General features: G+C 45.8%; 1 protein-coding gene across 1 annotated transcript in view; it reads left to right on the forward strand.

Moving 5' to 3' along the window:
• MAIP1 (matrix AAA peptidase interacting protein 1) overlaps nucleotides 1-24853 on the forward strand; it is a 45301-nt gene extending 20448 nt beyond the window's left edge. The window contains exons 3-5 of the mRNA XM_073633230.1: nucleotides 18860-18986; nucleotides 22587-22731; nucleotides 24624-24853. Coding sequence (XP_073489331.1) covers nucleotides 18860-18986; nucleotides 22587-22731; nucleotides 24624-24696 — 345 coding nt within the window. The 3' untranslated portion in view covers nucleotides 24697-24853. The remainder of the gene's footprint in view (nucleotides 1-18859; nucleotides 18987-22586; nucleotides 22732-24623) is intronic.
• The last annotated feature ends 3140 nt before the right edge of the window (nucleotides 24854-27993 follow it).

The raw sequence follows: 27993 nt of genomic DNA on the forward strand, positions 1-27993 counted from the left end.
GTTCCACCCAAATTTTGAACATTATCTCTATGCATTCTCTTCCTTGCCTAGATGCTGACATGCTGTGTAAAAAAATTTAAATCGCTGTAATTACCTTTTTTTTTTTTTTTTTCTAATCTTCTTAGCACTTCCTGGTTTTCCTCCCATGGGAGTAGGCGTATTTCTAGCCTCTCCCAGACCTCCCACAGTCCCCTGGGAGCTAGTCTCAGGCTTCCCAGCATGCATTGTGCAACAGCGTCATCACAACATCTCGGTGAATGCTGGGAGCACAGCATTCACCGCATCCAGGAAATACATGCTTGTGGGCTTCAAATGCCCACAATGAAGATGGAAACCACCTTCAGTGAATTTTATAAGTTATTCTTTACAACGAAATCGGACACAGGCGGACTTATTACACAGAACATGTGAGTAGATAATCATGAGAAGAAAAGTTTGTGAATGAACTCCAAAAAAAAAAAACGATAGATAGGTGGACCCCCGCTTTAAGTAAATGTATGCTATGCCTATTGTCGCCACCGGGGGCTGCCAAGAGCACATACCTTCTCATGCTTGATCTGTCTGTCTCAGTGTCCACGCTGTACAGCTCCTCCAGCAGAGCTCCAGGTAGGATGGGGGGCTCTTTCCTCAGGGATATTTCCCCCCGTGGTTTAGGGGGGCCAGGGTGGCCTGAAAAGCGGTAGTATACTGCGCTACTGACGCCGCCACTACTATTGGCAGGTTCCTCAGGATCCCCCTTCTGCAGCACATACCCCCCCCCCCGAAGGACCTGGGATGGCTGGCCAGGGAGAGCCATCGGGGTCAGGGGCTGCATCTGCTTCTGGCACTTCAGCCCCTGTATACGTTACGCAGGAGGTTTTTTTCCTCAACCATTAATGGACTAGAGGAAAGACTAATGGCCTTAATCGCATCTTCACTCAGTGGAAGAAAATGCACTAGGTCTTCCTCTGTTACCCAGGACCCTCAAGCAGAGGAACTCTGGGGAAAAAGGAGAGGAATCCCTTTCAGAGGATCGGGATGGGACTGATGATTCCTCTTCTGAGGAATCAAGTGGAGAGGGACCCTCTTCAGCTTCTCAGGATGAGAAGGTGTTAGTACAGATCCTTGCTGGGTTGGTCCGTTCCACATTTAAGTTACCCATATCTGAGTCAGTTAAAGAACCCTCCTCTTCTTTGAGTTCACTGAAACCTCCTCAAACAACAAATGCTTTTCCTGTTCATAATTTACTAGAAAAGCTCATTTATTCTGAGTGGGATCACCCAGATAAACGTTTTTTTCCGCTTAAAAGTTTTCAACACTTTATCCTATGGAAGAAAAGTTTAGAAAAATGTGGGGTATACCGGCAGTTGACACCGACATTTCCTCTGTTAATAAAAGTCTGACTTGTCCTGTCGACATTGCTCAGATGCTCAGGGATCCAACTGATAAAAAGATGGAATCCCTGTTAAAAAATATTTTTCCCTTAGCAGGTTCAGTAGCTCAACCTGCAGTAGCAGCGATCGGGGTCTGTCAATACTTGAGAGACCATGTTAAACAGGTCCTCAAAGTTCTACCTGAACAACAGGCCCGGGGGTTGGCCAACCTTCCAGCGGCCTTATGTTTTGCTGTTGACGCTATCAGAGATTCTATCATCCAAACCTCTCGCCTTTCGCTTGGGTTGGTGCATATGCATAGAATCTTATGGTTGAAAAATTGGTCAGCCGAAGCACCATGTAAAAGGCTTCTGGCTGGATTTCCATTTCGTGGTGCTAGGCTGTTTGGAAAGGATTTGGACAACTATATCCAAAAGATCTCTAGTGGGAAAAGTACTCTCTTACCTGTTAAGAAAAGGAGTAAGCGTCCCTCTTTTAATTGGGTTCTTTACCCAGTGCCAGGAGCATCAGCCTCCAGGCAGTCGCGACGGCCTCCTCCGTCAGGCTCAAGGACAAAAGAAGTCCTGGGGGAAGAAGCCTACTAGACAAGATGCTAAAGCCTCTTTATGAAGGAGCGCCCCCCGCTCGCTCGGGTAGGGGGAAGACTGCTACAGTTCTCAAAGCTCTGGCAAGAGGATTTCCAGGACAGATGGGTAATCTCCACGGTAACTCTAGGTTACAAACTGGAGTTCCAAGAATTCTCCTCTCCTCGTTTCCTCAGATCAAATGTCCCCAGAGATCCAGAGAAAAAGCAGTCGCTCCTTCTAGCATTGGAGCGGCTATTGTCGCAAAAGGTCATCGTGGTGGTTCCCAGGGAAGAACAGGGATTGGGATTTTATTCCAACCTTTTCACGGTTCGAAAACCAAATGGAGATGTCAGACCCATCCTGGATCTAAAGGATCTAAACCGATTCCTAAAGATTCGATCTTTTCGCATGGAATCAATTCGGTCAGTAGTCTCCATCCTACAAGGAGGAGAATTTCTGGTATCAATAGACATCAAGGATGTGTACCTGCATGTACCCATTTTCCCTGCTCATCAAAAGTACTTGCGCTTCGAAATAGAAAAATGCCATTTTCAGTTTGTAGCCCTGCCTTTCGGGCTAGCCACTGCACCTCGGGTGTTTACAAAGATCTTGGCTCCTCCTCTGGCCAGAATAAGGGCCCAGGGTATAACTGTCATAGCATACCTAGACGACCTGCTCTTGATAGACCGGTCGGTAGCCTGCTTGAGCCGGAACTTGGTGACTACAGTCAACTACTTGGAGTACCTAGGTTGGATTCTCAACCTAGAAAAGTCTTTCTTAAAACCAGTAAGAAGACTAGAGTATTTGGGCCTGGTCATAGATACAAGCCAAGAGAAGGTATTTTTACCTCGGGCAAAGATCAGTGCCTTAAGAGAGCTGATTCAGGTAGTCAGGACCAAAAAGGGTCCTTTTGTCCGTCTTTGTAAGTGGCTGCTGGGAAAGATGGTGGCTTCATTTGAAGCAGTTCCCTATGCTCAGTTTCATTCAAGACTGCTGCAACACAGTATCCTGTCTGCTTGGAACAAGAAGGTTACAGGCATTAGATTTTCCGATGCATCTGTCTCCTACAGTGTGTCAGAGTCTCAGTTGGTGGTTAATACCCGAAAGCCTGCAGAAAGGGAAATCTTTTTTACCGGTTACCTGGACAGTGGTAACAGATGCCAGTTTTTCGGGTTGGGGAGCAGTTCCGGAACAGTCTGCGGTCCAGGGGGAATGGTCCAAAATCGAGAAGACCTTACCCATCAACATTCTGGAGATCCGTGCAGCGTATCTAGCCCTAAGGGCCTGGACTCTCAGGCTACAGGGTTGCCCTGTCAGGATCCAGTCCGACAATGCCACAGCAGTGGCTTATATCAATCATCAAGGAGGCACCAGGAGTCGTGCAGCTCAGAGAGAAGTGAACCAGATTTTAGTCTGGGCAGAAAAGCATGTGCTATGCATATCGGCAGTTTTCATTCCAGGGATAGAGAACTGGCAGGCAGACTATTTGAGTAGCCAGCGGTTATTCCCAGGGGAATGGTCTCTTCACCCCGATGTCTTTTGGGCCATATGCCAAAGATGGGGGATACCAGATGTAGATCTCTTTGCATCCAGGGTCAAAAAAAGGTCGACAAATTTGTGGCAAGAACAAGGGATCCTCTTGCCTGCGGGACAGATGCGTTGGTGATTCCGTGGCATCAGTTCTCACTGATTTATGCGTTTCCTCCTATTATGCTACTACCACGGCTCCTTCGTAGGATCCAGCAGGAGAAGAAGTCGGTACTTCTGGTGGCCCGGAAGAGCAGGTATGCAGAGATAGTAAGAATGACAGTGGGTTCCCCGTGGACCCTACCGTCACGTCCAGACCTGTTATCTCAAGGTCCAGTGTTCCATCCTGCCTTACAAACGCTAAATTTGACGGTTTGGCTGTTGAAACCCACGGTCCTGTGATCTCTACCTTAATCAATGCAAGGAAGCCAGCTTCCAGAGTGATTTATCATAGAGTTTGGAAGACTTATGTGTCCTGGTGTGAAGCCAGGGGTTGGCATCCCAGAAAATATGTCATAGGTAGAATTCTTGACTTTCTACAAATAGGATTAGAGATGAAGCTGGCCTTGAGTACCATCAAGGGCCAGGTCTCGGCCTTATCAGTATTATTTCAACGGCCACTTGCTTCACGTTCTTAGGTCCGAAGCTTTATGCAGGGGGTGGCGCGTCTTAATCCTCCGGTTAAGGCACCCCTAAACCCCTGGGACTTGAATTTGGTTCTGTCAGTTTTACAGAAACAGCCTTTTGAACCCATACGTCAGATTCCCTTGGTCTTGTTGACAAGAAAGTTAATTTTCCTGGTAGCCATTTCTTCTGCTAGAAGAGTATCAGAATTAGCAGCCCTTTCCTGTAAAGAGCCTTATTTGATCATGCATAAGGATAGAGTGGTATTGCTCCCTCATCCTAGCTTTCTACCAAAGGTGGTTTCAGATTTCCATCTAAACCAAGATATTGTTCTGCCTTCCTTTTTTCCAGATCCCTTTTCCACGGAAGAGAAGTCACTACATTCTTTGGATGTAGTAAGGGCAATCAAGGCCTATCTGGAAGCAACTGCTCAAGTTCGCAAAACTGATGTTTTGTTCATACTACCAGAAGGTCCCAATAGAGGGCAGGCAGCGTCAAAGTCTACCCTTTCAAAATGGATTTGACAAATGATTATTCAGGCTTACGGTTTGAAACAAAAAATTCCACCTTTCTTTCTCGAACATCACGGGACACAGAGCCACAGTAATTACTGATGGGTTATATAGGTATCACTGGTGATTGGACACTGGCACACCCTATCAGGAAGTTCAACCCCCTATATAATCCCTCCCCCTTGCAGGGATACCTCAGTTTTTACGCCAGTGTCTTAGGTGATGGACGTGTAAAGATGTCCTGTGCTGAGCTCCAAAGGGAATATCCTAAGATCCTATACTGGGGCAAGCCAGGCGAACCGGATCCATTCAAAGTGTCTTTTCATGGCCGAATTGAATGGTACCCGGGCCTCGTGTCCGAAGAAACGAGGTTTTACCCGTAACGCTTCTCTTTTTAGAGAGCTGGACCCCGCAGATCAGAAAATGGCTTTAAACTTCCTAATTTCTGGCGAGGTGCTTTACGGTCCCAGAACTGTTGGATCCCCCTACTGATGGGGGCCCCAGTCTCTGACGGTTTTTTCAAACGGAGCCCACCGTGAGAGGTGAAGATTGGGTCTGTGTAAACAGCACCCTGCGGCTGGATAAGGTAAGAGGAGATTCCACAGAATTTTTGAGTTCTAGTGGCTTTTCTCCTTTAAGGTAAATGCATGCTATGCCTATTGTGACCACCGGGGGCTGCAAGAGCACAAACCTACACATGCTGACATGTCTGTCTCAGGTGTTGTAATCACTGTTTATGTCCCAGCGTATCAAGCAGGCTGCAAACAGGTAAGGTGGAAAGGGGGATTTCTCATGTTGGAATGTTCCCCCCCAGGCTAGAGAGGGGCCGCAGGGGTCTAGAAAGTGGTTATACCACCCGGACTCTGCGGCCTAATGGCCACCATCTCTGAATCTAGCCATTCAGGCAGATCTTGTACCAGTCTCTCTCCCCCCCGACCCCCCCCCCCCCCCCCCCCGCTCCGAGCCTTCCTCCAGAGACATGACAGGAGAGTCGGCCAGCGTGGGAAGCGCCTGTTTTTTTCAAAACTCGAAGGGGGGGCGGTAGAGGGGGAGGGGCGGGACGTCAGCACTGAGTGCTTAGACTCCCCACTCAGGCCAGCTGCAGGCTATTAGAGGCACTCTGTACAGGTGCACTCAGCCTTCTGAGAGACACAGAGCTGACGGTCGCATGCAAGGTGGGACACAGGCATTCTCCTAGGCAGCATTTACTGAAGTAACACCAGACTGAGCATTGGGTAGCAAGGCTTTTAGCCAGACTACATCGCTCAGCGGGCAGTGTTCATTTGTATACCTCACACCTTGTTGCTTTGCACTATGGGTAGAAGAGGTTCAAGCACCCCAGGAACTAGAGACACTAGGGGATCTCGTTCAGGTTCTGAGGGCCCCCTGTCGGCAGCATCCTCCCCCCTAAAGATGGGCCAGGGACGGCTAGCCAGGGAGAGCCATCAGGGTCAGGGGCTACACCTGCTTCTGGCACTTCAGCCCCTGTATATATTACACAAGAGGTTTTTTCCTCAACCATTAATGGTCTAGAGGAAAGATTAATGGCCGTGATTACGTCTTCACTCAGTGGAAGAAAACGCACTAGGCTTTCCTCTGTTCCCCAAGACCCTCAGACAGAGGAGCTCTGGGATAAAGGAGATGAATCCCTTTCAGAGGATCGGGATGGGATGGATGATTCCTCTTCGGAGGATTCAGGTGGAGAGGGACCCTCTGCGACTTCCCAAGAGGAGAAAGTCTTAGTGCAGGTCCTCACTGGATTGGTCCGCTCCACATTTAGGTTGCCCATACCTGAAACTGCTAAAGAATCCTCTTCTGCTTTGGGGTCACTGAAACCTTTCCAAGCAGCACATGCTTTTCCTGTTCATACTTTACTTGAAAAGCTTATTTATTCTGAGTGGGATCACCCAGACAAACGTTTTTTTCCGCCGAGAAAGTTTTCAACACTTTATCCGATGGAAGAAAAGTTTATTAAAATGTGGGGAATACCAGTTATTGATGCCGCCATTTCCTCCGTAAATAATAGCCTGACTTGTCCTGTAGACAATGCTCAGATGCTCAGGGATCCTGTAGATAAAAGGATGGAATCCCTATTGAAGGATGGTTTCTCCTTAGCAGGATCAGTGGCCCAACCTGCAGTAGCAGCGATTGGAGTCTGTCAATACTTAAGAGACCATGTTAAGCAGGTCATCAAAGTATTACCTGAACAGCAGGCCCAGGGGTTTGCTAACCTTCCAGTGGCCTTATGCTTTGTGGTTGACGCCATTAGAGATTCTATCGTGCAAACCTCCCGTCTTTCACTGGGGTTGGTGCATATACGTAGAATCCTATGGTTGAAAAATTGGTCAGCCGAAGCACCATGTAAGAAGCTACTGGCTGGGTTTCCATTTCGTGGTGCAAGGTTGTTTGGAGAGGACTTGGATAACTATATCAAGAGAATCTCTTGTGGGAAAAGCACTCTCTTACCTGTCAAGAAGAAGAGTAAGCGTCCCTCTTTCAAACGGACCCTTTCTCCAGCGCCGGGGGCTTCAGCCTCCAGGCAGTCTCGACGGCCGCCTCCATCGGGGTCCAGAGACAAGAGTCAACCCCAGGGACAAAAGAGGTCCCGGGGAAAGAAGCCTACTAGGCAAAACACTAAGACCTCTGCATGAGGGGGCGCCCCCGCTCACTCGAGTGGGGGAAGACTGCGACAGTTCTCAGAGCTCTGGCAGGAGGACTTCCAGGACAGATGGGTAATCTCCACGGTAACCTTAGGGTACAAGCTGGAGTTTCAGGAATTCCCCTCTCCTCGGTTCCTCAGATCAGGTGTTCCAGAGACCCAGAGAAGTACCAGTCGCTCCTTCTAGCGTTAGGGCGACTTTTGTCGCAGGAGGTCATTATGATAGTTCCCGCAAAGGACCAGGGATTGGGCTTCTATTCCAACCCTTTTACGGTCCAAAAGCCAAATGGGGATGTCAGGCCCATTCTGGACTTAAGGGATCTGAACCGATTCCTAAGGATTCAATCCTTCCGCATGGAATCAATTTGAACAGTAGTTCCCACCCTGCAGGGAGGAGAATTTCTGGCATCAATAGACATCAGAGATGCATATCTGCATGTGCCCATTTTTCCTGCTCATCAGAAGTTTCTGCGTTCGAGGTAGGAGGGCGCCATTTCCAGTTTGTGGCTCTGCCTTTCGGGATAGCCACTGCATCTCGAGTGTTCACAAAAATCTTGGCTCCTCCTCTGGCCAGATTAAGGGCTCAGGGTATAGCTGTCATAGCATACCTAGACGACCTGCTCTTGATAGACCGGTCGGTAGCCTCTTTGAATGGAAACTTGAGGACCACAGTCAGGTATCTAGAACACCTGAGTTGGATCCTCAACTTAGAAAAGTCTTTCCTAAAACCAGTAAGAAGACTGGAGTATTTAGGTCTGATTATAGATACAAGCCAGGAGAAAATATTTCTACCCCAGGCAAAGATCACTGCTTTGAGAGAGCTGATTCTGACAGTAAGGACCAAGAAGGGTCCCTCAGTCCGCCTTTGTATGAGGCTACTAGGGAAGATGGTGTCTTCATTCGAAGCAGTTCCCTATGCTCAGTTTCACTCAAGAATGCTGCAACACAGTATTCTGTTGACCTGGAACAAGAAGGTTCAGGCATTAGACTTTCCGATGCGCCTGTCGCATGCGGTGCGTCAGAGCCTCAATTGGTGACTCATACCCGAGAACCTGCAGAAGGGGAAATCCTTTCTACCGGTTACCTGGACGGTGGTAACAACAGATGCCAGTCTGTCAGGTTGGGGAGCAGTTCTGGAACAGGCTGCGGTCCAAGGGATATGGTCCAAGACAGAGAGGACCTTACCCATCAACATTCTGGAGATCCGGGCGATACATTTAGCTCTAAAAGCCTGGACTATCAGGCTACAGGGATGTCCGGTCAGGATCCAGTCCGACAATGCCACAGCAGTGGCTTATATCAATCATCAGGGAGGCACCCAGAGCCGAGTTGCTCAAAAGGAGGTGAACCAGATCTTAGTCTGGGCAGAGATGCATGTGCCATGCATATCGGCAGTTTTCATCCCGGGAATAGAGAATTGGCAGGCGGACTATCTAAGCCGCCAGCAGTTACTTCCAGGGGAATGGTCTCTGCATCCCGACGTCTTTTGGGCCATATGCCAAAGATGGGGGGTTCCAGATGTAGATCTCTTTGCATCCCGATTCTACACAAAGATAGACAGATTTGTGGCAAGGACAAAAGATCCTCTTGCATGCGGGACGGATGCGTTGGTGATTCCGTGGCATCGGTTCTCACTGATTTATGCATTCCCGCCTATTCTGCTACTACCACGACTCCTTCGCAGGATCAGGTAGGAAAGGAAGTCGGTACTTCTGGTGGCCCCCGCTTGGCCCAGAAGGACTTGGTATGCAGAAATAGTAAGGATGACGGTGGGTTCCCCGTGGACCCTACCAGTACGCCCAGACCTGTTATCTCAAGGTCCAGTGTTCCATCCTGCCTTACAAACGCTAAATTTGACGGTTTGGCTATTGAGACCCACGTTCTGAAGAGTCGTGGGCTCTCAGGTCCTGTCATATCTACCTTGATTAATGCAAGGAAGCCAGCTTCCAGGATGATTTATCATAGAGTCTGGAAAGCTTATATAACCTGGTGTGAATCCAGAGGTTGGCATCCCAGGAAATATGTCATAGGTAGAATTCTTGATTTTCTACAATTAGGATTAGAGATGAAGCTGGCCTTGAGTACCATCAAGGGCCAGGTCTCTGCTTTATCAGTATTATTTCAGCGGCCACTTGCTTCGCATTCTTTGGTCTGAAATTTTATGCAGGGGGTGATGCGTCTTAATCCTCCGGTTAAAGCGCCCCTAAACCCCTGGGACTTGAACTTGGTCCTGGCTGTGTTACAAAGACAGCCTTTTGAACCAATAAGTCAGATTCCTTTGGTCTTGTTAACAAGGAAGTTAATTTTTCTGGTGGCCATCTCTTCTGCTAGAAGAGTATCAGAATTAGCAGCTCTTTTCTGTAAGGAGCCTTATTTGATTATACACAAGGGTAGAGTGGTACTACGCCCTCATCCTAGTTTTTTACCGAAGGTGGTTTCTGATTTTCATTTAAACCAAGACATTGTTCTGCCTTCCTTTTTTCCAGATCCCTGTTCTCCGGAAGAGAGATCTCTACATTCGTTGGATGTAGTAAGAGCAGTTAAGGCCTATCTAGGGGCAACTACTCAGATCCGCAAGACGGATGTTTTGTTTGTGCTGCCAGAGGGTCCCAATAGAGGACAGGCAGCGTCAAAAGCTACCATTGCTAAATGGATTCGACAGTTGATCATTCAAGCTTACGGTTTGAAACAGAAGATTCCTCCGTTTCAGATCAGGGCACATTCCACAAGGGCTATTGGTGCTTCTTGGGCAGTGCATCACCGGGCCTCTATGGCTCAAATCTGCAAGGCCGCAACCTGGTCTTCAGTTCATACATTCACCAGATTCTATCAGGTGGATGTGAGAAGGCATGAGGATATCGCCTTTGGGCGTAGTGTGCTGCAGGCAGCGGTACAGGGTCCTCAGGTCTGATTGCACCCTACTTGGTCGTGGTTCCCCCCCCCCCTCAGGTAGCATTGCTCTGGGACATCCCATCAGTAATTACTGTGGCTCTGTGTCCCGTGATGTTCGAGAAAGAAAATAGGATTTTTTAAAACAGCTTACCTGTAAAATCCTTTTCTTTCGAAGGACATCACGGGACACAGAGGTCCCGCCCCTCTTCTAATACACTATATTGCTTGGCTACAAAACTGAGGTATCCCTGCAAGGGGGAGGGATTATATAGGGGGTTGAACTTCCTGATAGGGTGTGCCAGTGTCCAATCACCAGTGATACCTATATAACCCATCAGTAATTACTGTGGCTCTGTGTCCCGTGATGTCCTTCGAAAGAAAAGGATTTTACAGGTAAGCTGTTTTAAAAAATCCTATTTTTCAAATCAGGGCACACTCCACAAGGGCGATTAGTGCCTCTTGGGCGGTGCATCACCGGGCCTCTATGGCTCAAATCTGCAAGGCCGCAACCTGGTCTTCAGTCCATACATTCACCAGATTTTATCAGGTGGATGTGGGAAGGCATGAGGATATCGCCTGTGGGCGTAGTGTGCTGCAGGCAGCAGTACGAGGTCCTCAGGTCTGATTACACCCTACTTGTGTGGTCCCCTCCCCGCAAATAGCTTGCTCTGGGACGTCCCATCACTAATTACTGAGGCTCTGTGTGCCATGATGTACAAGAAAGAGAAAATAGGATTTTTTTTTATAACAGCTTACCTGTAAAATCCTTTTCTTTTGATGTATATCACGGGACACAGAGGTCCCGCCCCTCTTCTAATACACTTATATTGCTTTGCTACAAAACTGAGGTATCCCCAGTAAGGGGAGGGGTTATATAGGGGGTTGAACTTCCTGTCTAGGGTGTGACCAGTGTCCAATCACCTTGTGATAACCATAACCCATCAGTAATTACTGAGGCTCTGTGTCCCGTGATGTACATCAAAAGAAAAGGATTTTACAGGTAAGCTGTTATAAAAAAAATCCTATTTTTTTTTCTCTTGGATTTTTCCTGTGAGATCTACAATCAACTGTCGGACTGGGCGACGGGTTGGACACTAAGATCCAGTGGTCTCCCCAGTCTGGCCAGCGAGCGCATGCAGACCGCAGCTATGCGCTAGGTCGGTCGTGACATGGCCCCACTGGATGGGGGCTGGCCCTGCGAGTTAAACATTTTGCGAGATCACATACGACTGGGTCTCGGCCTGAGTCGTATGTGACCTGAGTCCTCATGGCCAACAGCCACCACCCACTTTGGCCGGGAGGATCTGTCTGAGAACGTTACCCGCACACTCGCTGGAGCTGTAAGTAAGGGGCCTCCTCCTCTACTACCCTGGAGTGGTGTGGGGCGTGGGTACTCCCTGGTGTGGTCGGTCCCTCTGAGGTTCTCCTCCACATCCCCCACCCTTCCCCGGGTGAGGCCCAGGCCTCTGGCTTAGGTGCTTAATGGATGCCCCCTGTGCGTGGGGCTCTTCCGTAGGCACCCCCTGTGCGTGGGGCTCTTCCGTAGGCACCCCCTGTGCGTGGGGCTCTTCCGTAGGCGCCCCCTGTGCGTGGGGTCTCAACCAATGCCCAATGTTCGGGGTCTCAGCCAGTGCCCCTGTTAGGGGTCCAATGGTACCCCCTTTGCAGGGTATCTGTAGGCGCCCCAGTGCGGGGTCTTGGGCGGTGCCCCTTGTGAGAAGCCTTGGTCAGCCACCTTGCGGGGATGGTGGCCACATTCCCTGTCCTGTCAGTCAGTGAGGTTGTTCCTCCACTGCTGCAGTGGCACACAAGAAGGTGCTGGTTGTCTCCCTTATTGCATCTGTGCGGGAAACTTTAAAGATGGAGGATGCAGCTGTGACTGCGGCAGAGGTGGTGGACCCCTTGGCACCCATAAACGGTCTCACACGGCAAAAGCATTCCCTTCTCCCTCCTATTTTGGACTATTTGTTTGTATAGACTGGGAGTGTCCAAAGCGTCCCTTTGTGGTTCCAAAGAGGCTCCACTGTGAGGCACTCCTTGTGGGGTCCCTCCTTAAAGAGTGGACTGTTCCACCAGTAGTGGATCCCCCTGTCTCTAGGTTGCGCAAGGCGACCATGATTCTGGTAGAAGAGTCTCCGGCTTTTAAGGATCTGGCTGACATACCTGGAGCGGGAGCAGATTCCCTCTGCTTTCGCTGAGTTGGAGGACCAGTTGGTCTGGGGCCTGCAGTTTGTATGCGATGCCTCTTGGACGCAGTTCCCTTGGTTGCTAAGCTCTCTGTTTCGGCAGTGGTGCTTAGACATGTATTGGGGCTTAAGTGTTGGTCTGCGGACTGGGCTTCTAAAAAAAGCTCCGACTGGGTTACCATTTTAAGGCAATGTCTGTTTGGGGCTGCCCTGGATGGCATTGTTACAAGTCTCACATGAAGGAAGTGTACATGTCTTCCACAGTCTGAAATGGGGGGGAAAGGGCCTTGTAGCGGATGCGGTCCTTCTTCTCGGCACGCAATGGACATGGTCTGGTCGAGCCGAGAGCGGGGCTCCCTAGACCCATGGACAAGGCCCCTTCAGCATGAAGGTGTGCCCTCACCTATGTCCTAGTGTTCAGGCCTTGAACCCCGAAAAGGGGCTTTTTTTTTTTTCCTCCTAATTGGCGTCTGTCACCGGACTGTTGGCAGTTCTCCTTGGGGCTGTGCAAGCCCTGTTGATTCAGGGTGTGCTTGTTCCAGTGGGTACAGAATGTCAGAATGGAGTCCATCCACACGGTGGTGGCGTACCTTCATCATGGGGACTTTCGGGCTTCTATCGACATCACGGCTACTGATTACGCACTCCAATATGTGCCCATCACCAACACTTCCTCCATTTTACTGTGGGGAATAGAGCATTTTCAGCTTGCGGTGTTTACTTTTGGTCTTACCACCACCCCTCGCATGCTCACAAAGGTGTTTGGCCTCAGTTCTGGCATGGTTACATCAGCGGGGGATTGCAGTCCTTGGCTGCTTGGACAATCTTCTGCGAGCAGAGTCCTCGGCTACCCTGAGGGGCAACGTAGCTCGCTATACAGACCTCAGTTTTCAGTTGGCTTCTATACTACCTGAAGTCTGCTCCGGCTCCTTCCAGAAAATTGGATTATCTGGGCCTGACTCTGATTTCATCTCTGGCTCAAAAGCAAACCTTTTATTATATATTGCACCTTACCAATTCTTAAATGTGGTGGCTGCATTCATTTTTTTTTTTTATGCTTTCTTTTATTTTCCTACCAGTAAGTCTGATGTTTTTCAATAGAACAAGCTGTACTGCTGATGTAGCAGTTGGAGGGATGAGACAAACCATTTAACACTGACAGGGGTGTTTACAATGATCACCTTTTATGTAAAATTTTTATCCCAAACTTCCAAAACTGTTGCTGTAACTGATTTTCCTGGTGCCTCCTTGGCAGCATACACATGGTTGGTTGCTCCGCTCATAACCAACCCACAGGACCACTTTAACTCAATAAAAAGAGTTGCCTCGGTGGATGCAACATCAGTCCCCTGGCGCCTCCTACACTGAGAACCGATCGGTCCCCCGGTGCCTCCTACACTGAGGTGATCGAACATCGCCGTTTGCACGCTCCTGACAGTTCCCTCCCCCCGAGCAGAGAGCTGTAGACTGTCAGTCAGAGCTCTCTGGTCTTCTGGTCTTCTCCTCTTCTCCCTCCTCGCTCACTGGATTGCTGGGCTGTGGAGGGGACGGCCAGCTCAGTCTCTCAGCGGCTTGCTGTGAGGCTGAGCGGGGTATCAGTCCAGGCACCTGGCGGATCCAGACTCCCGTTGTCGGGATGACGCGGTGCCTGGACTGATATCCGTGACGTTACAGGAGAGTGGAATGAATTCCACTCCCGTGATCCATAGGAGAAGTCCACTGGGGAGGCACAACCACTACAGGTTCATGCTCTGCTCTGTAGATGGAGACCCAGCACTTAGGCTACTAAATGTGCCTATAACTATTGGAGCCCGTTTTTCTGTGGGGCTTTAGGGGTCTCGGGGATTTAATTTATCATTCCCCCTTATCTGTCTCCCCTCTTTTTGAATGGAGCCTGCTATATGATTTGTTTTACCTGGCTGAGTCCATGCGGCTTAATTTTCGGCTTCCCCCTCCTCCTGTGAGGCTGTCAGCAGCAGCAATGGAATTTTCTTCCTGGGCATTCTAGTGTCCATCTCACATCCCTCAAGCAGGCATGGAGTCAATAAGACCCCACATCCCTCCTTCAGGCTGGAAAGACCGAGTTAAAAAAAAAAAAAAAACGGTCTCGGCCTTTCCAGCCACGTGCCCGGCATTGTTTACTCCTGCCTCCGAGGGTCATAGAAATGACTGGGGACCATCTGGTCACCGGAAATCTCTATGTTCGATGTGGGGCGGCGGATTCCTTCTCCGACTTGACAATCGCACGGGCGAGCCAGTAGAAGCACTAAAGGGCGGCAGGAAGAATGATCAAGTGGCTAAACTGCTGCTATGATTGTTCTTACGGTGCACAGATTCGCTGGCTGAAAAAGATGATATCTGAATGATGCCTGTGACTGCAGGCATCATTCAGATATCCCCACTCAAAGTCCAGAACGTAATATGACGTCCTTGGGCTGGAAGTGGTTAAAAAAATTTTTAAATGTATAATCCTTTTTTTTTTTTTTTTTTTTTTCAGCTGCTTCCCGCAGTCCAGTGCCGCACCAAAAAGATCCTCAACATACCACTAGGTAAGAGGCTGCAATGTTCAGGTAAGCTTTGAACCTAAAAGGGCATTTGGGCATATTGTATGAAACTCCTTTCTAGATTTCACCACAGCCCGCACTGTCAATAATCCCGTAGAGGCTCACCAGATAGAGGGTCTAGAGCTCATGGTAGTTTAAGACATACTCAAGAACACTCATCCTCTACTCATGCATCTCACAGTTCCTAGAGATCGCCTCATCATACCTCTAGGAGGGCTACTTCTTCACACAGTTCCACCCAACCCAGGGACAAAGCCTGATGGCCGGCGTAAAACAGGCCTTTCCAGACAAGCTAGTATGGAAACATGTTTCTAAGAGGCCACTGAAGAAAAGGACAAGCAGGAGTCCATATGAAGAGATTGATTAAAGATTCAATTAGGGAATTAGCCTTGTCCCAGGAGTTAGTGGTGCCATCTACAAGCAAAAGGTCTGTGGAGACTCTAATTCAACAGGCGGACGCGGGTTCCAGCTCTGAGGATGACAGAGACACAGTGGAGAAAAACTCTTCTTCCTATGATTTTGGCTTAATTGAACCGTTTGTGGTCGCAATAAAAGATGCAATTCAGTATCAGGAGGTACCTGAACCACCTGTCAAATCCAGGAAATACTTTCCCCATATGAAGAAAAAAAAAACCTCCGACCTTTCAGCTTATGGAAGAAATAAGGGATGTAGTGATGGAGGAAGGTGGAGAAGAGAACAATCGCCCAAAACCATTTCCACAAGTTATACCCTCTGGCAGAGTCGGATGCCTAACTATTTGATTCCATGCTGTCAGTGGACGCCTCTATCATAAGGCTAGCCAGAAACACAACGCTACCTTTTGGAGGATGCAGTTTATTTTAGGGACGTCCTCGACCACAGAATTGATTCGGACCTGAAGAAGACTTATCGGGAGGTGGAGGGGAGGCTGCAAACCAGCAGTGGCTTTACCTTCAGTTTCCAGGGCAGCAAGAGCTTGGACCGATAATATTGAATTGGCCCTCAGGCAGGGCATAGATTCTGACCAGGTTATAAAAACCCTCGATGGGTTAAAATTGGCCTCAGAATTTATAGCTTAAGTGGATATTGATACCTTAAAATTCTCTGCTAGAGCAATGTTATACTCAATTACCGCAAGAAGAGCACTTAGGCTAAAGCCATGGTCGGCGGACCCCTCCTCTAGCAAATATGGTGCCGCAAACCCTATGATGGAAAAACCCTGTTTGGTGAGAAGCTGAATACTGTGATTAATAGAGTTGCAGGAGGAAAAAGTGGCCTGATCCCTCTAGATAAAAATAGGAGGAGAAAATTTGCAGAACTGCCTACTTTCCAACAGAAGGCCAAAGGCACCAGGACATATCGATCAGGGAAAGAATACAGAAGGGGCTGGAAAGTCTCTTTTTGAATATGGGGAAACAGAAGGCTACAACCTCTTCGCACAAAAATCAAAAGTCCTTTTGACTTCTTGCCCACCCAAGCTGCACTAGTGGGTGCCCATCTCAGGGCTTTCACTCAGGTATGGGTGGAAACTTGTTAAGATCAGTGGGTCACTTCCACGATTCTTCGGGGGCATTTCTGTAAGTTCAAACACCATCCACCCCGTTCTTCCTTCCTGCCCACCAAAATTCCAAGCTCCAAGGAAAAGCGGGAAATCCTACTCCAGTATGTTCAGATGCATGTGCATCTACAAGCAGTAGTGCCAGTCCCGAAATCTGAAAAGTTCTTAGGATTCTATTCCCCAGTCTTTTTGGTACCCAAAAAGGTAGGATTTCCTCAACACAGTTATCCTAACAGTGCAACCAGGGGATTGGATGGTCTCTATAGACCTCCGAGACACTTACCTCCACATACCAATCCATCACAATTTCTTTCCTACTGATCAAAATGGGGAATTTCACCTGCATTTCCAATGTCTACCCTTTGGCATATTGACAGTTCCCAGAACCTTTGTGAAAGTGGTGGTGGCAATTCTGGATCTCTTTGGGAGAAAGGGATCCGTGTTCTACATTATTTGGACGATATACTAATTCTGTCCCAAGACAAGAGTTCACCTACTGGAAGCCTTGGACACGCTGATCAGATACGGATGGCTAATCAATTATGCAAAAAGCCAGCTTATTCCTGCACAGAGAATAACATACTTGGGGGCATTGAAGACTGTTTCTTTTGAAATTACATGAACTGGACGTAGCTAGAACTCGGTACATTGAGCTAACAGCCTTTTCACAAAGACCAACATTTGTCATCCCTAATCGTTAGAAGAGGTGTGGCAGCATCCAAAACAACCTTGGCGAGCTGGATTGTACATCCAATACAGAAGGCATATCAGGCTAGTGGTCTTTCGGTTCCGAAGGCAGTCAGTGCTCACTTGACTCTGGGAATAGCCTCTTCTGGGAATAGCCTCTTCTTGGGCGGCTTTAGCGTGGGTCTCTCCAAAAACAATTTGTCGTGCAGGGAGTTGGTTTTCTTTTAACACGTTCATGGCTCACTATAGCCTGGATCCAGCTGCTCTTCCCAGGATTTTGGGGAAAAAAACTTTACGGTTGTCAGTTTTGTAAACACAATTAAACAATATCTTTTTTGCAGCAACCCTCCCTGTGTGTGTTATTTTAACATGTGTATGCTGCCATGGAGGCACCAGGAAAATGGAAAATTGAATACTTACCTTTTCTGTATTTTCCTTTCCTGGTGCAGAACCATGGCAGCATCCGCCTTACCTTTCTATAATCCTCAGTTTTTGAGACTAGTTACAAGAATGATGTGGGGAGGGGGCAACTCCTTTCTTTTATAGAGTTAAAGTGGTCCTCTGGGTTGGTTGTGGACGAGGCAACCAACCACATGTATGCTGCCAAAGGAAAATTATGGATAGGTAAGTATTTAATTTTTAAGTGTTAGATGGAGTTTGGCTTCAATTTGTTACTGTATCTGCTAGCTAGTAGATTTAACACTCTCCTCCCCCCAGGCTGACAATTCTGCTGTCCAAAATTGTCTTTGTTGCTCCTCCTTCCAGAGTGGAGAGGGTAGTGTTAGATGCACTAGCCGATTTAGACAGACTTGACAAAAGCTGAACTCCAGCGAGAACTTTTAAGCAGTTAAAGCAACAGTTTATTTCCTTTTCGGATAAAGGGAAACATACAGCTTACCATTGGAAGCACCCTTGTCAATGACAAATGGTTTGTCTCAAACCTCTAACTGCCACTTTTGCTGGATAGCTTGGTCTGTTAAAGGAAATGAAATAACAGACCTTAAAGGGGAACTCTACTTTTGTGGGGAAAAAAAATTAGCAAATAAAAAAACACTCCACTAAGGAGTCGGTCCAGCTGCAGTATAAACAGGCCAAATGTTGGCCGGGTTCTATTGAACCGGCCAATGCCGCCCGACATTCGGCCCGTGTGTACGAGGCTTAGATGAAAGCATCACGGTTGATAGTAGCCTTTCCTTATTTGATGCTCACTCCTAGATTTTGGGGAGATGTGTCCAGACCTGCTAAAAGCTACCATTGTTATACTGAAAGTCTTACTTGAACTTATGTAAGAACTATATTCGAAACAACATAATTCTACTTATGAGCGCAATGTAGTGATCTGTATAATGGTACCAACACCCATAATGCAAAATGTAGAAAGGAAAAAATAGCGAGACTTTTATAGGGCCTGTAGTTGGTGACCGGTTAGCGAGACTAAAAGTATTCTTTTCTAATGATGTCTTATATCCTGTACAAACCAAGCTGAAACCCTTTAGTCCAACATTGTATTCATTTAAAAAAAATCATGAACTATATTCTTAGAATAAATGTATCTAGGTTTATGCTGTCTTACCACAATCCCAATATATCAGAAATCGGGCTAAAGGAAAAGGTCAGTGAATCAGTTGAGCTCTATTACACTGCACAGCGCTGCTAGTCAGTTAATACAAAGCATAAACCTTTTCATTGCAAGTAATGAATGTGTTTTTTGTTTTTGTTTTTCTGTGGCAGGTTCTGAAGGACTTGGAAGAAAAATGCTCTGGATTGTCTGACAACCACAGGGATGCTCTGGCAGCTGAGTCAGATGAAATATTGTACCTTTCTCCTGGGAATTTTGGTATATATTATGGCGATAACGGTATGTTTAAGTATTGTTTAAGTTCATATTCTTCATCCAACTTTTGGTTGTAATTTGGGTCAGCATTGGGTAGATGCTGCATCGGTCCCCTGTGGTCTCTAAGACTGAGAACTGAGCGATCAGTGCTCTGTGAGCAGGGAGCTGGTGACTGTCAGTCACTGGCTTTCTGTTCTTGGAGCTTTGGGCTTGGAGGGGCTGGCTCAGGCTCTCAGCAGCTCGCTGGGAGGCTGAGCTGGGTGCCAGGCCGGGCTCCTGGGTGGATCCCGACCATATGGCTCTGTGATGTCAGCCGATCGGTTGAAAATGGATCGGAGTGCAGAACAAACTGCACTCCTGTCATCCACAACAGAAGTACAGCCAAACGAGCTTTGGCTGTACTACGCCTTTTAAAATAAATAATAGTGGGACTTCTATTTTTCAGTACGTATGTATGAAGCAAAGTTAACTCCATTGCACAACTGTAGAATTTAACTTTCTTTCATCAGATACACAGATGACAACAGAGTTATTTATTTAAATTTGCAGTGAGATTTTGTGGAGTAGACAGTAAAGTTTTCTAGAGTTCCTCTGTAAAATAATGTTGTACCTCTGGAGTGGTAGAGCAGTCGAATGTCACCAAAATGCAAAGCAATGAGCAGTTCCACTCTTTTATGCTGTTTTTCTGTTTTTTGTGGATCTAATAGTGCTTGAGATGCAGACTCTTGTCCACTCAGTCATAAAAAATACATAGCACCTGGCATGTCTTATTTCTTGTATCTCAGAGGAAGCCACTTGATAGTGCTGTGCTTAAAGAAAGTATATGATGTGCAGAACACAAATACTAAGAAAAACATGTCCTGGGGAGTGAAGTATTAATCCCCTCTTTAGAGAAGCCATAACTCGTATGCTGACAATTAGCAATTCTGGTTCCAACTAGGTAATGCTGCTCCAGGTGGGTCCGCTGACATGGGCGCCAGCTCAGTTCATCAGACTGCAGTATATATGTAGTAAACAAAAGTTTGGGCAGCTGCACTTTAGGCTCTGCATGGGAAAAAGTCACCGCGTTTCATGCTACATCAGGGCTTAAAGTGATTGTAAAGTCTTGTGTTTTTAAAAAAAATTTTCTATAAAAATAACGAACATGTTATACTTACCTATTCTGTGCAGTGGATTTGCACAGAGCAGCCCCGATCCTGCTCTTATTAGGTCCCTCTTCTGTGCTCCTGGCCCCTCCCTCCTGTTGAGTGCCCCCACAGCGAGCAACTTGATATGGGGGCACCCCGAGCCGAGCTGCAGCTACCTGTGTCCACTCGGACACGGAGCTGCAGTTCAGCCCCCCCCCCCTCCCCCTCTGCTGACTGGCTAACTGACTTTCACAGTGGCGGGGACCAATGGCGCCGCTGCTATGTCTCAGCCAATCAGACAGCTGAGACACTCATAGACAGGTAAGTAGGGCTCAGGTAAGTATTGGGGGGCTGCTGCGCACAGAAAGCTTTTTATCTTAATGAATAGAATCCATTAAGATAAAAAAAAAAAACTTCTGATTTTACAACCCCTTTTAATTATGACTCATCTTTAATAAAGGTGGATTATTTCAGTGAGTGTAGGTAAGCAAACTGCTGTTTACTATATATAGCAATGCTGGTTGTTGGGGTTGCTGACAGGGGAAATCCATTTGCATTTTAGGGCAAATCTGAGCAAGTACAGAATTTGTATCTCAAATATGTTTGTATATATTTGCAGCATACTCATACAAATTTTGCTTTTGTAGCTGAATCTGGAGTTTTTCTTTTAAGCAAGTTTACTGAATATTTAAAGTGGAAGTAAAGTTGATGTGTAATCAGATGGATGACAGGCAGGGTATTTATGACAGAAGAGACCCTATTGGTCTCTTCTGCCAGAAATGCATCCTTCTGTCTGTCAGTTGTCAAACAGCAGCTCGGCAAACATTTATGGCCTGATCTGTGCCTTGGGGATGTGACTTCCATGCGCAGGAGTGGCATCATCGCAGCCTGGCCAATCCAGTGGCCGAAGGCATGCGACCCAGAAGGAAGACTGGGCTAAAATGGGAGCACCGGGGGGCCCGCTGGATCTGTCCCAGCGCTTCGCTGGAGGACACCATATGGCAGGTAAGTCTGTCATAATGTACCAATATGCTGTGCATACTAGTACATTATGGCATGACCCACTTTGGGGGCGACTTAAAAAAAAAAAAAAAAAAAATTTATAGCGAACCTTACTTCTGCTTTAATGATGGTAAATTAGGGATTACGATTATATGCTTCAGATTAAAAAAAAAAAAAAAAAATTTTTTTTTTAATTAAAAAAATTTTTTTTTTTAATTAAAAAAAATTACATTGTACTGTAATAGCAAACCAATTTATAGGCACATTTATTTAAATTATGGCTGGAAGTCAATAAAATGACATTTTGCACTGCAGTTATTAACCACTTGCTGACCGCCGCATGTACATTTATGTCGGCAAAATGGCACGGCTGGGCAAATGGGTGTACAGGTACGTCCCTTTGAATTTGCCGCCGTGTGGTCACGTGCGACCCTGCCGGGAGCTCCGTGAGTCGAATTGCGGGTCCCGTGGACTCGATCGCCGCGGGCATACCCACGATCGTCTCACGGAGCTGAAGAACAGGGAGATGCTAATGTAAACAAGCATCTCCCCATTCTGCCTAGTGACGCTGTCACTGATCATAGCTCTCTGTGATCGGGAGCTATGATCAGTGAAGTGCCGTTCGTAGCCCATCCCCCTAACAGTTAAAAATACTCCACAGGACACACCTAAGCCCCCTAGTGGTCAACCCCTTCACTGCCAGTGTAATTTTTACAGTAATCAATGCAATTTTATAGCACTGATCGCTGTAAAAATTACATTGGTCCCAAAAATGTGTCAAGTGTCTGCCATAATGTCGCAGTCTCGATAAAAATCGCAAATCGCCGCCATTACTAGTAAAAAAAAAAAAAAAAATTATTAATAAAAATGCCATAAAACTAACCACTATTTTGTAGACGCTATAACTTTTGCGCAAACCAATCAATAAACGCTTATTGCAATTATTTTTTTTTTTTTTTTTTTACCAAAAATATGTAGAAGAATACGTATCGGCCTAAACTGAGGAAAAAATTGTTTTTTCTATATTTTTTGGGGATATTTATTATAACAAAAAGTAAAAAAATTTGTTTTTGTTTTTTTCAAAATTGTCGCTCTATTTTTGTTTATAACGCAAAAGATAAAAACCGCAGAGGTGACCAAATACCACCAAAAGAAAGCTCTATTTGTGGGAAAAAAAGGATGTCAATTTTGTTTAGGAGCCATGCCGCACAACCACGCAATTGTCAGTTAAAGCGACACCATGCCGAATTGCAAAAAGTGCTCTGGTCTTTGGCCAGCGAAATGGTCCGTGGCTTAAGTTGTTAATACTAAAAGTTTCTGCATGCCATGTAGCTCTACTTCTACACTGGCTTTCAGTAGACAGTCCACGTGAACGGTATCCAGTTACTGGTTTACAACCATTTAGGAAAAGAGGAAATATGCCTGCCAGTTATGTGAACAAGATGCCCACAGTCACAATGCCACTGTTAGTCATGTGTATATTTTACTTTGACAGAGACAAAGTTTGTCAATATACTTGTGCGCTTTTGGTATTTGAAGAATGTGGACCTTCGGGATGACGAACCAGAAGGAACAGAAGTATATGGAATGCTAAAAGGATTTCGAAATGCAAAGGAGCGTATCCTCACAGCAAACTATGAGTAAGGGACCTTCTAAACTTCAGATTGACCCTTATACGGTAGTAAAGTCTTACTAGCTGTACTAGTCATCCCATACTAGCACATTATGACAGACTTGCCTGTTAAGCACTTGCCCACTGCTGGCCATCATATGACGTCCTGGGCTTTAGGTGGTGATATCTAAATGATGCCTGCAGCTGCAGGCATCATTCAGATATTGTTTTCTTTTAGCCGGCTATTCCCTGCAATGTAATAGCCCTCATAGCGGCTTTTTACCCCCCAGCGTTCAAACCACACACGTGAGGTATCGCCGCGAACATTAGAGCGAGAGCAATAATTCTAGCCAAAGACCTCCTCTGTAACATTAAACTGGTAACCTGTAAAAAAAAAATTAAAAATGAAAGCGTCGACTATGAAGTATCATAGTTTGTTGCCATTTCACAAGCGTCCACAATTTTAAAGCGTGACATTTTAGGTGTCCATTTACTCGGTGTAACATAATCTTTCACAATATACGAAAAAATTGGGCTAACTTTAGTGTGTTTTTTGTTTTTCTTTTTAATATGTGAAAGTATTTTTTTTCTTAAAAAAAAAAAAATTGAAAAGCTTCTCTCTCTCTCTCTATCTCTCTATGTCTCTATCTCTCTATGTCTCTATCTCTCTATGTCTCTATCTCTCTATGTCTCTATCTCTCTATGTCTCTATCTCTCTATGTCTCTATCTCTCTATGTCTCTATCTCTCTATGTCTCTATCTCTCTATATCTCTCTATATCTCTATCTCTATCTCTCTCATATATATTATAGTTTTTGGGGGTTGTATGTAATTTTAAAGGGATCCCTCCAGCTGCATGATGTCACGTCAGACAGGGGTTCCATCTTCACCTAGTCTTGCTCCAGGGTTTGCAGGCTCCGGACACTTAAATGGTTGAGCAGTGATGATGTCACTCCTGTGCATGTGCACGGAACTCATGGCAGCGGAACAGTGCTCTGGATTAAAGGTACATTCAGTGTAAAAATTGTAAATATCTCCTAAATGGTGCACGTTTAGGAGATATTCATTGTACCTACAGTTAAGCTTTATTATAAACTTGCCTGTGGGCACAAGTGGCCAAGTGGTGTTTTACTACTACTTTAAACACTCTTAAGGTAACAGTGCACCTTGAAAGGCAGGCACATTGGGTTGTTTGTGTTGCGCTAGTCCTCAAATCAATCTCTATATTGTGCAATCTTGGATCCTAGGCCCAGGCTGTACCTGGGGCTGCAACTTCTACATCAAGATTAGCCCTTCCCAACACTAAAGTCCCATGCACACTATCAGATTTTCTGCTGATTTTTGTCTTCAGATTTACCAAAACCATGTAGTGCAAGGGCCTGCCTGATTGCATACAAATTAAAACTCCTAAGGTTTGACCTCATATATGATTTTGGTAAATCTGAAGACAAAAATCAGCAGAAAATCTGTTAGTGTCTATGGGGCTTAAGCCCTGCCCCTGTTCAGCTGTAAAAAGTCAGATCCTTTACTGACCATTAAAGTTGTCTAAAAGTTAAAGCAGCTCTGTTGCCAAATTAAAAGCACACACAAATTGTTTGTAAACCTTACAAATGCCTCACAGACAGGGCCTTTAACAATGTTTCCAACCATGTTCAGCTTTCTCATATTCAAATGAATGAACTAATTTAGGATAATATAAATAGAAATGGTTTGTCTATTTTTATGATACAAGGATAAAGTTAGGTGGACATCACAGGGTTAAATCGTCCTGCTACATTTGAAGTGTGAGTTTTCCAATGTCCACAGTGCCATGATGAACTGTTACTTGAAGCCAGACATTCCAAATGTGTATTATTCTGCTTCTTTTTTTCCCCTCAATCCCCATTGAATGTTTTTTTTTCTATTTTTTTTTTTTTCTAGGTTCCGCAGAGAATTTACTCATGGAGTAAAGCCAGAGTGGACCATCACACACATTGAGCATTCAAAATTATAGTATTGAACTAATTGCACATCACTCTGAAGCTTCTATTCAGTTTTTTTTTGTTTTGTCTTGTCTCAGACTGCCTAGTGTAGTCGGAGTTTTATAATGTATATGTAATAAATTGTATAATTGAAAATGACAAACTGTTTAATAAACTGTTTGAATACAACTGTAATCTGTATATGTTTTGTAATTAACCAGCTCAGCTCTCTGGAGGTATGTAGTATGTCAGAATTGAAGGGTTAGGTACAAATTCATGACTGCTCTAGTTGCCATGAGCTTGTGCGCGTTTTGCTCAGCTGGGCGGTCACTTATACAGTGTGGGTTCCCCCTCATGGTTTCTGGGCTCGCCCCAGGAGCGTGGGACCACAACAAATCAACTCAGGTTGGCAAGCAGGAAGGAGACCAATTCTTTGATCTCCCCTGCATTGATTAAAACCGGAAGCAGTCCCGCTCTGAGCATTCTCTGTTTCAGAGCTGTTATTCCCTGGTTGATACAGCCAGGGAAGCAGCTATTCAAGCATGATTTGCACTGGAATAGGTACTGTCAAGCACAGGGAAGTTATCTGGGGTCCAATAGAGCCCTGATGTCTCCTTAACCACTTAAGCCCCGGAAGGTTTTACCCCCTTAATGACCAGGCCATTTTTTTGTGATATGGCACTGCGTTCCTTTAACCTCCCTGGTGGTCTGATTATGTCTGATTTTTGAATGTCAAAGCGGTACAATGTTTTGCATGGAAATTTGGCATTTTTATATTGTAGGCCTGTAATTCTTAGGAATAACTCACTTAAATCTGTCCAAACAAGAGTCTAGTAGACATCCTAAGATAAAGTTTGAAACCTGAAATCATAAATTATAATATAAATAATTATAAGAAAATAATACATTTTATTCAATAATGTAATCAACAACACTGAAATTTATCGTCCGACGTCACAATCAGGGCAGCGGAAAGCTCAGTCGCAGAATTGTCGCTGTCCTTACTTTCAGTGTCTTATGACAAATTTTCCCACAAATCACTATCGCTCAATTCTGCAAGTGATTCCAATTCACTATCGCTATCTAACTGGTCTAAAACTGCTTTTGACGTAGAGGGAAACTTTTTGGATGCCATGGACATTTCTCAAGTTTCCGGGCAGAAAGAACGGTATATATAATATAAACGTGCAGGCAGAGCACTGGACAAAGCACTAGGGACAAAGCTGAGGTGTAATGATTTGATACAGTAATGTAATCTACAGTTACAATGTATTGTGTGTACGTTTTTTAATTTTCCGCCCCCATGCGTCGTGACGCTTGCAGGGAACGGAGCCCGGAACATTGATGCATCGGGCGAGAATCTGGCGGAGGACATCGCAGGATCCTAGGGACAAGGTAGGTAACTGTACCTGGCTACTGCGATACAATCCCGAGTGTGGCTCGGGTTACCGCTATTGGTAGTGAAAATACACCCCAAGCCACACTCTGGATTACCGCTAGGGAGGTTAACTGACAATTGTGCGGTCGTGCGACGCTGTACCCAAATAAAATTGGTGTCCTTCTTTTCCCACAAATAGAGCTTTCTTTTGGTGGTAGTTGATCACCTCAATACTGCGTTATTTTTTTCAAATTTGTCGCACAAAAAAAAAAAAAATGTAAAAAAATTTTATTTCTTCATCAATTTAGGCCAATATGTATTCTGCTACATATTTTTGGTAAGAAAAATCCCAATAAGCGTATATTGAGTGGTTTGCGCAAAAGTTATATTGTCTACAAACAATAGGATATTTTTATGGAATTTTTATTTTTATTTTTTTTTTTTTACTAGTGGCGATCAGCGATTGATTGATTTATTTTTTTTTTTTTTTCGGGATTGCGGCGGACAAATCGAACAACTAACTGACACTTTTGACACTTTTTTGGGGACCAGTGAAACAAACTAACACAAGATCTCCATCTTCTTCCCTGTCAGAACGACGTTTACATAGGCAGATTGGCGTTCTGCCTCTCTGGGGAACAATCGCGGGTGGCTGGCACACCTGCTGATTGGCATACCCAGTGTCCAATCATCGCACCCCCCCAGTGGTTATTGCACGAAATGACATACAGGTACGTGATTTTGTGCAATAGAGCCAACCTGCCACAGAAAATATGCGGTAGACGGCCGGCAAGTGATTAAAGAGTACATGTCACTTGCCCAATGCTATAACATGGGGGCTTGTTAACTCCCTTGTGGTAACAATAAAGTTAAAGTTGAAGGAAAAAAAAATGTATTAAAGCAAAGAAATAAATGTAACCTCCGTCGCATTTGTGGGCATGTGCAGGGCAAACACACATTGGTCGCGGTTTACGTGGAGGTACGCACCCTATCGTGAGTTATTGTCACCAACGTCAGAGTGAGAGCAATAAATCTAGGGCCAAAATTCAAGGTTAAAGGATAAGTTCACCTTCAGGTACATGTTCCACCTGTATTTAGGGTGGAACATATAACATGTTGCCTCTCCTGCAGCTCTACATCACGGGCCACAGAGGTCCCACCTTTCTGTATTGTGGCTTGCTACAAAACTGAAGCCTTGCCTAACGGGAAGGGGTTAGGCCTACGAGGGGATTTCCTACATTTTTTTTTTTTTGGGGGGGGGGGTGCTGGTATTCAATCGCCTGACGGTGGAAGCATGACCTTGTGAGAATTATGAAGATGCTCTGTGTCCCGTGATGTACTCCCAAAAAAAATATTTTACAGGTAAACCAATAATACAAAGGTTCTACTTCCAAAGCAGAACACCCCCCCCCCCTTTTTCATTAACCTGCCTTTTCAAAACACAGAGCAACTATTCGCTTTATTCATGCTTCAACTTCAAAAAGTTTAGCCCTTTTTTCACCCCAAGTCTTTGGCCACAAAGCCCTCTTCCCGAAGAAAGGACACTCTCACTTCTAAGAGCGGGAGGACATCTGTTAAATTTTGCCCTCTGTGTCACAGACATCCCAAACCTGTGGTTTCAAAGGGGTACAGAATAACGTTCAAAACTTTATTCCTTACAGCTTTCTTCTGTCAATTTGAGCAAAAACTGCTCAAGGACAGTCAGGCTTGCAGAGTGCCCTGAACCATTGCTTGTCCCAGTGAGTAGTTGTGTCAGTAGCCCTACAAAACAGGTTCAAAGGGTTCTGTTCACAGTACTAAATCCCAACAGGGGTATTCATCCTATTCTGGTCCTAAAATCCCTCAGCATACCATTAAATTCCAAAACCTCTAAGGTCGATTTATTGTCTCTCTCTCAGATTAGGCAAATACTTGACATCCAAGATGCCTGTCTGCAGATTCTAATTGATCT

The sequence above is a fragment of the Aquarana catesbeiana genome, linkage group LG06, assembly GCF_042186555.1.
Source record: "Aquarana catesbeiana isolate 2022-GZ linkage group LG06, ASM4218655v1, whole genome shotgun sequence".
Lineage (NCBI taxonomy): Eukaryota > Metazoa > Chordata > Amphibia > Anura > Ranidae > Aquarana > Aquarana catesbeiana.